The 14,644-nt window shown below is 59.3% G+C and overlaps 2 protein-coding genes across 5 annotated transcripts; one reads left to right on the top strand and one right to left on the bottom strand.

Moving 5' to 3' along the window:
- Positions 1-1,186: 1,186 nt before the first annotated feature.
- On the bottom strand, positions 1,187-5,046 carry SSR4 (signal sequence receptor subunit 4). 2 transcript variants are annotated; one of them, XM_059157089.1, is made up of 6 exons: positions 4,888-5,046; positions 2,891-3,009; positions 2,111-2,185; positions 1,861-1,950; positions 1,524-1,589; positions 1,187-1,356 (listed from the first exon to the last, which is right to left on the bottom strand). In XM_059157089.1, the coding sequence occupies exons 1-6, from the start codon at positions 4,952-4,954 to the stop codon at positions 1,252-1,254; spliced, it is 522 nt and encodes a 173-aa protein (XP_059013072.1). In that variant the 5' UTR covers positions 4,955-5,046; the 3' UTR covers positions 1,187-1,251. The 2 variants fall into 2 exon arrangements, with proteins under 2 accessions (XP_059013072.1, XP_059013073.1); XM_059157090.1 differs by having other exon boundaries at positions 2,891-3,006; positions 4,888-5,042.
- Positions 5,047-5,251: 205 nt separating this feature from the next.
- On the top strand, positions 5,252-14,603 carry IDH3G (isocitrate dehydrogenase (NAD(+)) 3 non-catalytic subunit gamma). Of its 3 annotated transcripts, XM_059157087.1 has the most exons (13): positions 5,253-5,402; positions 9,204-9,242; positions 9,589-9,600; positions 9,820-9,917; positions 10,369-10,481; positions 11,694-11,754; positions 11,852-11,984; positions 12,123-12,256; positions 12,576-12,678; positions 12,768-12,914; positions 13,859-13,953; positions 14,036-14,096; positions 14,404-14,603. In XM_059157087.1, exons 1-13 carry the CDS (start codon positions 5,322-5,324, stop codon positions 14,503-14,505), a joined length of 1,179 nt encoding a protein of 392 aa, XP_059013070.1. In that variant the 5' UTR covers positions 5,253-5,321; the 3' UTR covers positions 14,506-14,603. The 3 variants fall into 3 exon arrangements, with proteins under 3 accessions (XP_059013069.1, XP_059013070.1, XP_059013071.1); XM_059157086.1 differs by lacking the exon at positions 9,589-9,600 and having other exon boundaries at positions 5,252-5,402; positions 9,138-9,242; XM_059157088.1 differs by lacking the exon at positions 9,589-9,600.
- Positions 14,604-14,644: the final 41 nt, after the last annotated feature.

The raw sequence follows: 14,644 nt of genomic DNA, 5'->3' as shown, positions 1-14,644 counted from the left end.
CTCGTCCTGGAGCCATCAGCTGCCTCTGCCCTCCGGGGACCCTGGAGTCCAGCACTGGGCACATCTCTTCCTCTGGAGAGGACACCTGGGCCCCAAGCTTGCCCTGTGGGGACAGATGGGGATCCAAGGACTCAGTCCCTACTGCAGGAAACTGGCTGGATATCAGTTGGAGACCGAGGCTAACCCCTCTCTGGGTGACCCCCCTCTAGTCTCTGGGGAGCCGGAGCTCACTTTGTGGGCACTAGGGGCACTCCAACCTTGCCCTGGGAGAGAGGGGAGCGCTGGAGGCCCAGTGCTGGATGCGGGCCCGTCAGCTGGTGTCCCTTGCCCTGCAGAAGCCAACACTGGGAGAGGAGGTACCAGCAAGGCTGGCGACCCTCAGCTGCTGCTGCCCTGGAACAATGACTTCATGTTGAGCACAACCAAGAGCCACTCGGCCAATGGCTGCCACTGTCCACCCTGCCTGCCCTGCAGACCGTTGGCAGGACGTGGGGACCCACCGCCTTTCACTTCTTGGCAGTGAGGGGTAGCAGCAGGCAGCCCTTGAACTCCCACCGTGGGTCTTTCTCTGAAACCCAGAAAGCCCACCCACTAGTAGTCCCAGCCTGGTCTGATCCTCAGGAGACTGACCGCAAGTCTCTGGCTGGAGCCCCGGCCTCGGCAGTCAGGAGCCAGCTCTTCTGAGGGCCTCCCCGGGCTGACCAGTCTTTACATCCCCCCCCCCCCCCCCACGTCCAGAGGAGTGAGGGACAAGGCACAGGGAGAGGCTGGTGTTCCCCAGTCTGGAGGAGGTCCCCAGGCAGGGCCAGGTCACTAGCCACCCTCTTGGTGCAGGACGGGGCGACAGAGCAGGAGCGAGGCCGAAACTGGAAGAGGGTGGCAGCTGGCTCCTCAGAGGTGGGGGGGGGGCATGTCATCTTGCCCATGTCTGTGCCTGGGGCAGTCATCTCTGTCTGCTGATAGGACGGCCACCCGGAGAAGATCATACAGCTGGGAGGACATAAGGCAGACACGGCGGGGCGGGGGGCAGCAGGCAGGGAAGGCTGAACTGGGGGCCAAGGAAGGAGAACCTGTGATGGCAGAGCGTGGAGCAAACACTAACCCTACACTGTCCGGTGGGTATGGGCACCGGCCCCCCGGCTCTGCCCGTGCACAGAGGCAGGACAGTGCGAGTCAGGAGCCCACGTCCTGAATGCCGGTCAGAGCCAGCAACTGTTTATTGAAAGTAGCCACAGCCCCGGGGTGCCGCCTTCAGGCCTGGATGTGACTCTTGGCACTGAAGGCCAGGTAGTAGATCACCAGGCCGATGGCAGCAGCCAACACCTCGGTAGAGACCCAGGGCCCGTTCCAGGTGCCCTGCAAGAAAGGAGACCGGAATCAGGTCGGGGGAGAGCCGGTGGGAAGCCAGCCAGTCCAAGTCCCTCTCCCTCCAGGGTGCGCGGCCCTGGCCAACTGCGGCTTCATCCCTTCCCTCGGAAAGGGCAAGGCTTGCTGAGCTCGGGCGGGGTCTCCGGCGCACTCACCCGGTGGTCCACGCGGACTGTGAACAGGGGCGGGATGACGGAAATATCCTCATTATTTCTCTGAGCCTGCAAAGGGAAGGCTGGGGTGGCGGGTCCTGCCGGGTAGGGCAGGGCGGGGGTTGGGCAGGCAGGAACATTGGCCTGGGTCATGGGAGAGGAGAACCAGGCGAGAAAGGAGCACGGGAAATGCCCACCCGGCCGATTTGCTCCCCGAACTCGAGGTCCCTATTGGCCTGGAGCCACGGTGAGGGGGGCTGCAGGGCAGAAGCAGCTGTGAAGTGGGGCGCGCCCCCCCCTCCCAGAGGCCAGGGCAGGGCTGCAGGAGGCCGACCCTCACCTTCCTCAGGAGGCTGTAGGACTCCTCATCGAAGAATCTGACCTCATAGGTGCCTGCGCGGGCGCTCTTGTGGTCTACGCTCCAGGACACCTGGGTTGGGGACGTTCGGCCCTGGCTGGAGCTGACAGTGCCCCCCACCAGCCGGCCACGCCACAGCACCTCAGTGCTCCTCCACTGGGCCACCCCCAGGGCTTCGGAGTCCTAGTGAGCAGGTGACCTCCACTCAAACGGCAACCGCAGCATCCCTTACCTGATAGCGTCCCACGTCCTGGCCCCGGGTGACAGGAAACTGCTTTCCACTGACATCAGCATAAAGAGCCATGTTCTGGGAGAGGGGACAAAGACAGTCACCTTCCCCACTCTCTGGCGGCCAGCAGAAGCCCCACTGTGCTGCCCACAGGGACTGTGGTGTGTCTGCAGGGGGTATGACGGGAGAACCAGGGCCATGCCATGAAGCCATCGATGTGGTCACTGCCTCTCTGCGTGTCTCCCCATGTCGGGGGAGGCACATCCCCCCTGTGGCCTAGCCTCCCTAACCCACAGCAAGCCTGTTAACTGTGGATAGAGACAGGTTGACTCAAGTGTAGTCATTATGCCTCTGAGCCCAGAAGCGGGCACTGGGGTCCAGGGTTATCCAATGAGCCGCCCATGGAGTGTTGCAGTCACACCAGAAAGGCCACACCATGGCAGACAACAACCAGAGAAGGGACACAGGAGCCCTGGGGCTACAGCCCTGCTGTTTCTCACTTCGGTATACACTCTCACCAGGCACAGCAAGACGTCTGCTCATGGTTTCGCACCCAGGCAGAGCAGACTAAGAAAATGTTTGTGTAACACCTGCTTTAAATGGTCTGGCCTGGCTGTATCCTGAGCTCGCTCTCCTACACCCATCCGTTGGAACCCTCGCTCTCCCTCCGCCTGCGTGGGTAGGTGGGTCTGACCCCATCAACTGCCAGTGAGAAACGGCTGCCCCAGGCTCGCTGCCTACTTCCTGCCCCAGCACTTCCTGGCTGAACCCCTGCTGCCTCACCTGGACCCTGTTCTTGCACGTCAGGGAGATCTCCACGATGAAAACAGTCTCAGTGGAAATGACAGCATCCGAGGTGGTGTAGTAGGAAGGGGTGATCTGGGGTTCCACGCAGGCCTCTGCTGTGGGTAGGAGGTAGAAAGGTCTACGCAAAGCCTAACTTGTGTGTGCTGGGCTAGGGGGCAGAAGGGGCCACCCAGACCCACTTCCCAGACCTTATCAGTTGACATACAGGGCCCTTTGCAACCTGTCAGGTGGGGAGGTGGGAGACGGATCCAAATGCTTAGTCAGAAATGCAGTGGTAAGGGGAGGCAAGGCGGCATGGCCGTGAAGGAAGGCTGGGGAGGTGGATAGAAAGGCTCTGTATAGGTGAACCTAAATGTGAGCGCAAAAGAAGAGCAGGGGAGACGGAGGGAGAGAGAGACACAAAGAGTGCGCGCGCTTATTGGGGGGAGGGGCAGCAGCAACGGGAGGAGTTCACTGCACAACTGCTACCTCTGCCCGGACGTGCAACGGGGAAGCCATGCAATGATTTGGGGCTGCAGGCTGCCCTGGACAGTTGACAGAAGGCACCCTCTGCAGGCACCAAGCATAGTGCTGCTTGCAACACATGAGGCCTTGAGATGAAGGGTCTCTGCCTCCAGCCGCAGCTGAGAGAAAGCCAAGACCGGACCCAGTGTTGCCCAAGGAAAGGAAATCAGCACATCTTGTCCCCTTTAACAGGGCTGTCTGAACAGAAAGGATGCTGCTTCAGCCACCTCCACACTGCTGAAGACCTAACTTGTACAGGTTATAGGAAGCGCACTGCCTAAATCATAGGGTGCCAAGCAGATGCTACCAGTGGGAAAGTTCTCTGGCAGCTGCTCTCCGAATGTGTCCTGGCACAGCCATGTGTTAGACTGAGACAGAGAAGCTTTGGGTCTGGGCAGCAGGAGGAAGCAGCCTGGGAACATCTGTGGGGGCTGGTTCTCAGGAGTCACATCTGTGTCCCACTAAGCTTGGCCATTGTCCTATGGACCCTGTGGCGCACCAAAGGATTTTACTGCCAGGTTTGTCCTTTCCAGACCTCAGTGGCTACACTGTGGCTAATTCCCAAAGGGCAGGTGAAAAGGATGCAGGCAAGAAACCCAGTTAGGCTGACGCGACACTCCAGGCTCTGAACTGAGCAAGGCAGGTAAAGTGAATGTACATATGGGATCCCGGACCCAGTCCAGGCACCCCAAGCCTAGCGCTGTTCTGGCAAGGACCTCCTCCTAAACACACTTCTAGACTCCAGTTTGAGCTCAACCCTGCCACCAGGTGTTAAGAATCTCGCAAGAATGCTCACTATCTTACTGTGGTTCAGCTCTCCTGAAAAGTCCCTTAAGAATACCCCAGGGCCTCAGGGAAAAGGTGAACAGTCCGGCCTGGCACCCAAGCCCTCCCCTGCTCCCAACCCGTTTCACCCTCCAACCCCCCCCCCCCGCCTCTTCTTCTGCTCTTGTCTAACTTGCCGGAGCTCATGGTCCCTCTGCTTGGCACAACCCTGCTTCCCCCGTTCATTTACAGCTCCCTGCCTGGGGAGGCCCGGTCCCACCTCGGCGGGTCAGGTGCCTGCTCTCCCACCAGCCTAGTTTCTCACTCCTATCACCCCGAGCTGCACAGTTTTGCTCTTGTCCGACCCCCCTCCTCGTCCTCCGGGACTGGGAGCTCCGGAGGGGGAGCAGGGACGGATGTCACTCTCCCTGCTGGAGCTGGGAAGCGGGCGCACAGGACAGACTCTGGGGCTCTTCCTCGCGGGAGTTGTCAGAGAAAAGCTTCGGCTGTTTCTCCCAGCAGCTGCTGGGTAAACGTGTGTGGTGCGGGAGCGCGTGGTGGCCTCGGCCGCCGCGCCCCGAGGCCACCTGCCTCTCGGAGAAAGAAGGCCCAGAACCCTGCTTCGCCCGCACCCCTCCTCCCCCCACGCACCACCAGTCGTGGGAGAGAGGCTCGCCAGAAACGAGCTCCGGCCAGGCCGCTACCTGAGCAGCAGGAGAGGCTGGACAGCAGGAATAGCGCCAGGGCGCCGAAAGATGCCAGCGCCGCCATTGCCTCTTCTCTGCCGAGGGAAAAAGAGAGCGACTCCCCTGAACATGAGGGGCAGAGGAGGAAGCGCGACGCGTAAGCAGCAGTGGCAGCCAATCAGGCGCCGGCGGGCCGGGCGGGCCTGTGACGTCGCTGGCGGCACTGACGTGTCCCCTCCCCAGACCAGTGGCCCAGGTGGCCGCCCCATCAAGATGGCGGCGGCGGCGGCGGCGGCGGTGCTCTCCGCGCCGGAAAAGGGCTTGGGAACCGGCGCGGCCGTGCGCGTGCGCACTGCCGGGTCCGTGCCCACTTCCGGCAGTTCCCACCCTGCCCAACTCTCGCGAGAGCGGTGTCTGCGTTTCTGGACGTGCGGCTGCTCTCACTTTCCGTCATGGCGCTGAAGGTGGCAGCGGTCGTCGGTGGCGCTGCAAAGGCAGTGCTCAGACCTGCCCTCCTTTGCCGTCCTTGGGAGGTGAGAAGGGGCAGTGGGCAGCGGGACAGCCGCAGCGCTCGCTGGGCCGGTCCGGAGACAGCAGGCTTGCGGAGCGTCTTGGAGCCCGATTGGCTGTGAGCCCCTCGAGGGGCGGAGAGTGGGCTACGCGCCGGAGTTGATTGGCTCCCTCCGCTGTCAGTGAAGGGCTTAGCTAAAGTTGACTCTCGTCCGACTTCCCCAGGGGTCTGCATCTTGAGCGGGTGGGGGGAGCTACGGACCGGCGTGGTGAGTGGGCAGCAGCGGGCCCAGTGTCACCTCCCTAGTGTCATTGTGAGAGCCCTTCTGAGGCGGTCACGTGTCCCGGCCCTCCTCGTTCTTGCCGCCTTAGGATTCTGGTTCCCAGCCCCCATTCGTCCTCGGGTTTTTCTATGGCGGACCGCTTTGTCACTTACCCCAGTAGAGCTGGAAAACCAGTTCGCCAGTACCCCCGATACCACACCCCAGCCCCAGAGGTTTTTATAGCCCAGATGCCTTTTCCTTGCTGCCTTCTGGAATGGGACAGTGCTTGATTTCCTGAGACTGGTGAGGTGGGAGGCCGTGGGGACCATGCTTTCTCAGTTCTCCGTTCAGGATCTTGGTTATTCGGGTCTCATTCCTCTTTCTTTACACACTTAAGCGAGAATAATTTAGTCCCTGGGTGGATGGGAAGCCATCCGAAGCATTAGAGAGCAGGGACTTGCTCTAGGAGTCAAGAGGTATGACCTCCAGGTCTGGCTTCCCGGACTGATCCACAGTATGTCCACCCTCCTGTTCTGGGCTCCAGTTTCCCCTCTGTCTTAAAGGATCTAGCCAACCCTGACCTTCCAGAAACCTGTGACTTTGCTGACACTACTTGTAGACGCATCTGATATGCTTCTGCCTGACTCCTTAGGAAGTGTACACTGTGACAGCTTACGCTTTATGAAATTCTCATTTCTCCGAGCATGCTGATCAGGGACTTGCCAGAGGCCCGGCGGCTCTCGTGGGGTCTCGGTGAAGACATTTGTCTCCTCCCTAACCTCTTCCATGTGTGCTTGTGTCCATGTCGGGGTGGGGATGGGCGCAGAGGACATTTGGTAGCTGGGCAGTGCTTTGCCCTGAGACTGGGTGTCCTGGGTATGGGAAGCTTTGGAGATGGACCCCAGATCTTTGGTCCCTATGGAAAAACATGTGGAAAAACATGCAGCCATCATTGGCACTTGACCTAACAGAACACGCTGACGAGAGAAGCCTCACTAAGGTTTGGAGTGTGTGAATCCTTTGGCAGGAACACGTACCACTGTGGACTCCTTTCTTTCTGTGGTACTATCAAAGGATGACTGACAGTCTACCCTCCTGCTTAAGGAATAAGCAGTAGGCCTGTGTGTGTAACCCACCCTGCTTTAAACTGGGCTTTGATGGGTGGCTTCACAGAGCAGCCTAGGTGTGAGGCAGAACCTTTGTAACCCCGTGAAGGAAGAACGTGCCTGTGTCTGTCCAGAGCAAGGTAGGGAAGTAAGTCAGTCTCTGGGTCTTTGAGTAAAGCCTGAAGAAACATCTCGCACAGGGACTGGGTGGTGGAGAGGTTTAGCTCAGGTGATGATGTGTTCCGAGGGAAGGGTTAGGGGTGGGTGCCCAGATACAGAGCTAGTGCAGGCGGTCACCACCACGGCCGAGGTACTTGCTTAGGGCCAGTGGACTCCCAGGAGGAACTACTCCTCGGAGCTGTAGGGGTCTACCCAGGATCAAATACTGGCGTAAGGAGCTGGTGGGACCAGGGGTGGTATGTGGGTGGGTGTGCCTTGCTGGGGACCAAATGGTTTGCTTCCTCCTCCCAGCAGCCACATAAAGTGCGTATCTCGATTCTGTGGGTTTTTTACATGAGGACAAGAAGCTTAGCAAGCTTAAGCTGTTTGCTACCAGAAATAGTGGATGGTGGATTTGGACTGAGGCCTCCCTGGCCCCCAAACCCACCATCCCTTCCTCCATTTTCCTTTGTGCTCACTAATGCGGGAAATGTTTCTTATGTCCAAGCTCTGGACCAGAGATCCTGCTGGGTTTCGCGATGACAGTAAGGAGCTGGACAGACAAGGCTGCCACTCTCAAGAGTTTAGGGTGGGAGAGGAAGCAAGGCAGGTACTAGGGTCAGCCTAAGGAGCTTGTGGTTGGTGGGGAGGGAGTAGGTAGGGCTTTGGGAGCCCAGGGGGACCCACAGCTCAGCCTTTAAGGCAACACAGAAGGCTTCCTGGAAGAAGGCCAGTGGAAGTCTCCGTCCACAAGTTGTACCAAGGACCGACAAATAAGATGAATCCAGATACTGACAAGTGCTGGACAGAAAAATAGGAAAGCCACGAGTGGGTGGGCCTGTCGCCGTGGATCCAGGGGCCACATGGATGAGCTGAAACCTGGAGCCTTTTGTCCTAGTGGTCAGCCCTCCCCACCCCCCACCCCCTGGCTTGGGCAGGTGACCGGCACACCAGTGCTGCCTGAGCTTGTGCGGGCTGGTGCCTCATGAGTACCAGCCACGGAGACCCCTAGCGGGTGGTCATTCTCTGTCTAGACTTCTAGGAGGAAGGTGTGGCTCTTCGCCAAACAGCTGCGGTGACGGTGCTCTTGGCCAGAGCACTCTGTACCGTCCCGGTAGGCAAGTGGCAGGGCATCTCCAAGGGACAAAAAGGACCTTGGCTCTGTCCCTTCCTCTTTGGGTTGAAGGACACCTGGGTGTGTTCCCAGGTGGGGCATAGCAGGGAGGAAACTGTGAGGACCTGCAGCCCCACTGCAGTGGCGCCTCAGACACAGGCTTTTACCTCCGGGATAGCGTGGGGGCTCTGGGTGGATCACTTCTCAATGCCGGTCCCCTTTGGCTCGAACAGCTTTTACTCTGGAGCTGTCAGACGTGGCTTTGGTGTGGCCAAATGTGGTTGTTTCTGAGTCGGGGTTGGGGGATACTCATCTCCCATGCAGGGCACAAGGCACTTTTGCAGTAACTCATGAAAGCCTTCCAAGAGATCGGTGCCTGTTTCTTTTTTTAAAATGGTTGGATTTTCTGTGCCTCGTTTGCTTCGGGCTTGTGCTTCCAGAGGGCCGTTCCCCGCCATGCCAGCAGTGACTGCCTCTGGGTGGGCAGGGACCTGGGGGCTATCGTCTTCTTCTGATCTCCATGTTAGGACTGTGTGCTGCTTTTGCAATAAGGAAAAAAGATTTAGAAAACGATAAAATGATTGTCGTGATGGCCCTGTGGTTTGTTATGATGGACTTCTCTGTTGTGCCACGTTCACTGTGTTAAAAACTTTTACATAATCGCAAGTTAGTTATAAAAGTTATACCTCAGAGCAGGAATAATTGCTGAAAAAGAATCAGACAACAGGGGCGCCTGGGTGGCTCAGTGGGTTAAAGCCTCTGCTTTCAGCTCAGGTCATGATCTCAGCGTCCTGGGATCCAGTCCCGCATCAGGCTCTCTGCTCAGCAGGGAGGCCTGCTTCTTCCTCTCTCTCTCTCTGCCTGCTTCTCTGCCTACTTGAGATCTTTGTCTGTCAAATAAATAAATAAAATCTTAAAAAAAAAAAGAATCAAACAACAAAGAAGGGGGAGGGAGACGAATGCTTCTTCAGCTGCTGACTTGCCGCCGCCCTGCATGGTGCTCTGACTGACTGCGCACTGTGTGCTCCTCCCTACGTGGTGCTGTATGGTGGCCATGAGGGGATGACACGTGGGACCGGTCTGAGTACGGTGGGAATGGTCCCTCTCCCCTGCCAGGACTTCAGCTGGCCTTTGCCGGATGGGCTGGACAGCAGCCGTCGGCATCTGGGTTCTCTTTGCCAGGTTCTCGGTGCCCATGAGGCCCCCCGGAGGAGCATCTCAGTAAGTACCTGCCCAAGCGTCGTGTCCGCGTGTCTGTGGGTGCTTACACGTGTGTCAGCACTGTCGGCGTGTGTAGCCTGTAGGTGTGTGTGTGTGTGTGTGAGCATGTGTGTGTGCAGAGGCGCGTATGTTTGTGTATATGTGGATGCGTGTGCGCTGTGCCTTTGTTGCCTGGCCCCCCGCGTCCTGCCCTCTGCGGCACGGTCTCCAGGGATGGCCCTCCCCTGCTCCTTACCCGAGCTGTACTGCACGCTGTCCCCAGGGACAAGGCCCCGTTCCCTGGGCATGGCCTTGTTCCTCCAACCTTGGCTGACAGGTGTCTTCTTCCTTCCTGTTCCCCCTCTAGCAACAAACAATTGTGAGTATTCTTCTCATCTGCCTATTAGGTTTTGGGGCTTTTAGTTGCTTTGGGAGTGACCCAAGTCCAGGCACGGGTGGGGATGGCTGCTGGGCTCCTGAAGCAGGAGCCCCCAGGAGCAGCCCTGTCTGGGGTGGGGTGGGGGGGTGCTGCGGTAAGGTACCCCGAGCTGGCCTCTCGTGGCCTGCCGAGCCCATGTGCACTCTCCCCTCCTTCCAGCCTCCGTCGGCGAAGTATGGTGGACGGCACACGGTCACCATGATCCCGGGCGATGGCATAGGGCCAGAGCTCATGTTGCACGTCAAGTCTGTGTTCAGGTACACAGCCCCTCGGCCCACTTCCTGTACCCCTAGGGGAGGTTGGACCCCAGGCCCACCCTGGGGGGGGGGCGGTTTGAGAACTGTGCCAAGAGGGGCAGGAAGCCCAGAAGCCCGCTGGTTGGGGCTTTGCCTGAGCACCCAGTGCGCCAGCGGCAGGAGGGTCGTAAGCCCAGGCGTTGCATCCCAGTGCCTGGGATCCTGCCAGACTGGCCTGGGCGAGGGGAAGGTGCTGCCGGTCCTGCTAACTGTCGTAGAGTTCAAGTACCCGCCCCGTTAGTTGGCGCCGGTGGTCCCAGTCTCCTGTCAGTCAGACCCAGGTCAGGGTGGGCAGCAGCAGTGGGGGGGCCTCTGCACCCCGTGGTCCGTCTGGGCTTCCTAGAGGCCCCTAGAGGCACCCCTTCCATGGGGGATGCCTGGGGCCAGCCACTCTGACCCAGTTCTGCCACAGGCATGCGTGTGTGCCGGTGGACTTTGAAGAGGTGCACGTGAGCTCCAGTGCTGATGAGGAGGACGTCCGCAACGCCATCATGGCCATCCGGCGGAACCGCGTGGCCCTGAAGGGTGCGTCCGGGGGCCCAGAACGGGACACCGTACTTGATTCCTTTCCCTTCCAACCAACACTTGTCCCTGGGGCCGCCCAACTCTGACTTCAGGCCTTTTCTGGGTAGGGAGGACCCTTGTGCTTAGAGAGTGAACAGAAGCTTCTGGGGTCCTGTGTGTGCTGCGATTCTGAGATCTTGGTGGCAGTAGGCTGTGTGTGAGCCTGTTCAGTAAAGGGCTTCCTCCCACTGCCTTCTCTCCTGGGGCAGCCCTCTCTGCTGGGATCACCTTTGACTCTCAGAACCTTTTTCACGAACCAGACGTCACAGAGATGTCGCAGTTTTAGCCGTCTGCCTGCTGCCTTGGCTCCAGCCAGCACAGTTGTGGGTGTCACGGAAGGAATTCTAGCCCTTCCTGAGTTTGCCTTGGTTTTATATTACCCACTGTCTCTGAGCAGAGCTGACCCCAGCTAGAGCCCGAGGCACTGGCAGGCAAGAGGAGGAGCAGCCGTGGCAGCTGCAAGGTGCCCGAGGCACACTGGGCTAAGGCGGTGTGGGCAGGGTGTGACTCGGAGGGGCGATGGCCCCGGTGGGCCTGGAGATAGGCCTGCTCTACTTGGCACCCTTGGACGGACCACCTTTTCCCAGTGACTGCTGGCCCCCGCTGTTCCTGTTCTTTTTTCCCTGGGTCCAGGCGGCCCACACCTGCCCCCGAGCCAGGGCTCATGTGGTACCTCGACGTGAGGCCTAACAGTGACACTGGCCAAGGTCACATTGCTGGCGCCAGCCTGGCTGGCCTGCCCGTTAGCAAGCAGGAGTCGTCACTTTGCATCCAGCCAGACCCTGATCTTACCGTTTCCTGCCCAGGGGCTGGCACGCTCTCCTGGCCGGCTGCCAGCCCTTGTTCATTCATTTGTTCGCTCGGTCAGTCCGTCCATCAGTCAGTATCTGTCAAGTGCCTGCTACGTGCCAGGCGCTGTTCCAGGTCCTCGGAAGCCATCAGGGAAGCCAACGCGCTTGCACCACCGCCCCCATCCCTGCCCTCACGGGGCTTACAGTGGAAGCTACACTCAGCCACTCGGTCACCCTGTGAGGCCTTTCTGCTATGGGAAGCCATCTTGTCCCCGGGTCGGAACCGCCTTCCGCACGCGTTTTCCTTGCTCAAGAAGGGGAACATGGTGGCACGGCTGAGCCTGGGGTCCCCTCTCCAGCCTGTCTTCTTTCTGTCTTGCAGGCAACATTGAAACCAATCACAACCTGCCTCCGTCTCACAAATCCCGAAACAACATCCTTCGGTGAGCAGCCGGGGCACGGCGTCGGCGCTCCGTGCAGGCGGGGCGCGCTGGCAGCGGCAGCGGCATTGACCGGCTCCTCTTCTCTCTGTGTCCCCAGCACCAGCCTGGACCTCTACGCCAATGTCATCCACTGTAAGAGCCTGCCAGGAGTGGTGACCCGTCACAGGGACATAGATATCCTCATCGTCCGGGAAAACACAGAGGGCGAGTACAGCAGCCTAGAACATGAGGTGGGTGAGATCCAGACTGTCCCCTTATCCCCTTGGGTCATGGGGCCATGACGAGCCTGGCCAGGGTCTACAGTAAAGAAGGCCAGACTCAAAGAAAAACCTGTGCCCGAGGGTCTCTTCTCCCTGTCCCTGTCCCAGAGTGTGGCTGGAGTGGTGGAGAGCCTGAAGATCATCACCAAAGCGAAGTCCCTGCGCATTGCTGAATACGCCTTCAAACTGGCCCAGGAAAGCGGGCGCAAGAAAGTGACAGCCGTGCACAAAGCCAACATCATGTATGCCCCAGGCCTGCTGTGCTCCCACCCGTGCTGCAGGCGGTCCGGAAACAGCCGAACCGAACACCCTCCTTGGGCCTGTTCTCAGGGACTTGGGGCCCACCGAGGGGCCATGCTCAGGGCTGTGCCCCTTTGCCTGTTTCCCAGATGCGGGTTTACCACAATGCACACTTTGGGGGCGGGGTAGAGGGGGCTTGTGCCTGTCTCACAGACGGGGGCCGGTTAGAGGCTACGACCCGGCTTCTGTGGCCATCTGCATGCCCCATTCCTCCAGCTGACTATGAAAATGGCCAAACTGGTGTCTTATGCCCCCCCCTAGGAAACTGGGCGATGGGCTCTTCCTCCAGTGCTGCAAGGAAGTGGCAGCCCGCTATCCGCAGATCACCTTTGAAAATATGATTGTGGACAACACCACCATGCAGGTAGCCAGCCTGCTGGGCTCCCCGGCGGCCTGACTTAGGCACTGTGGGCTTCCGGTGCTCAGGCTCCTATCTGTGTCCTTGTCCCGTAGCTGGTGTCCCGACCCCAGCAGTTTGATGTCATGGTGATGCCCAATCTCTATGGAAACATTGTCAACAACGTCTGCGCAGGACTGGTTGGGGGCCCTGGCCTTGTGGCCGGGGCCAACTATGGCCACGTGTATGCTGTGTTTGAGACGGTGAGTGGCCCCGGCGGGCCAGGGCTCCCGGCCCCTCCGTGCTGTGTAGCGTGCATGTCATCGGGTCCCTGAAGGTGGAGGACTTCCGTGGTTTAGGTCATTCAGAGTTTTGCAGCCGTCACCGCTGTCTCACTCCCAAGTGTTGTCATCCTCCCAAAAGAAAATCCTATACTTGCTCGTTGTCCCTCCCTGGCCACCACTCACCTGCTTTCTGTCGCTGTGGATTTGCCTCTTATGGCCGTCTTTTATAAATGGAGGTGGTTGGGTGTTTCGGATAGATCTTCTAGACTGATTGATTTTAGAGAGTGAGTGCTCCACGCTCAGCACGGACTCTGCGTCCCCCTCCAAGCACAATGGGGGGCTCCATGCCAGGACCCTGAGATCCTGAGCGGGACTGGAGGCAGAGGCTTCACGGACTGAGCCCCCCAGGCACCCCTCCCCACGTGGGCTTTTATGATGAGCTGCTTTAGCTTGGCGGAGTCGGGTTTCGTTTCTGTCTCTGTTTCTTCTTTCTTTGCTTTTGTACCTCAGTGTGGTATTTTTAAGGCTCACCCACACTGTAGCACAGCTCAGAGCTTCGTTCCTTTTATGTCTGAATAGCATTTCATTGTATGGAGAGACCACATTTTGTTACCTATCGGTTAGTTTCTATTTTTAGAGCTTTTCTTTAAAAAAAATTAGGCAAAATTTACATAACAATGAAACCACTTAAAATGAGCGATTGGGGTATTAGGCGCACACACAGTGCTGTGGAACCATCGCTTCTGTCTAGTTCCAGAGCACTTCTGGTGCCCCGAGAGGGGACCCCAGCCACATTAGCAAGCACTCCCAGCCCCAGCCACTGGCCCCCCCACTGCTCCGCTCTCCATCTCTCTGGATTATACCAATGGCCTCACATACCCTCCATTCAGACCTTCCCCCTGCCTTTGTCTTGCCACTTCTAGGCCACGAGGAACACGGGCAAGAGCATCGCCAACAAGAACATCGCCAACCCCACGGCCACGCTGCTGGCGAGTTGCATGATGCTCGACCACCTCAAGTAAGCAGCTTCTGGACGCCCGGCCGCCGGCGCCCGGCCAGGCCCTCGGAAGCAGGGCCTGAGAGCTGCTCTCCCTCTCTAGGCTCCATTCCTATGCCACATCCATCCGTAAGGCCGTGTTGGCGTCCATGGACAACGAAAACGTGAGGCTCCTCTTCTCCCCTCCCCTGCCTTCCGCCTGAGCCCTGGCCCCGTTGAGGGTTGGGCCACTGTGCCCCTAGAGGGCCTGGAGGCGGGGAGGCCTGGCGCTTCCCGCTGCCCCCAAGAGGAGGGTGGGACCAGGGCGGGTCGGTCTTTCTGGGCAGGAGCTGGTACCACTGCTGCCCTCCTGCCAGCAGTTTAGCCCCCGCAAGCTATGGGAGACCATGGGCGGCCCCAGACCGCCTGCAGCGTAGGGCTCAGGTGTCGATGGGCCCCTGGCATGTGCGCCAGCTTGTGTGTGCCCCGCAGATGCACACCCCAGACATTGGGGGGCAGGGCACCACATCGGAGGCCATCCAGGACATCATCCGCCACATCCGCATCATCAATGGCCGCGCCGTGGACGCCTAGGCCGTCCCCCGGGACCGCCTCCGTGCATCCCCTCTGCCGCCCCAGCTTTTTCGCCGGTTTGGTGGGCAGCCCCGGAATAAATCCGCTTCCCTCCCTGGTCTCAGCCTCGGTTGCTGTGCTCCTGTCACTCCAGGATGCC

The sequence above is a fragment of the Mustela lutreola genome, chromosome X (genome assembly GCF_030435805.1).
Source record: "Mustela lutreola isolate mMusLut2 chromosome X, mMusLut2.pri, whole genome shotgun sequence".
Classification (NCBI taxonomy): domain Eukaryota; kingdom Metazoa; phylum Chordata; class Mammalia; order Carnivora; family Mustelidae; genus Mustela; species Mustela lutreola.
This window is presented reverse-complemented; position numbering and strand designations above follow the sequence as displayed.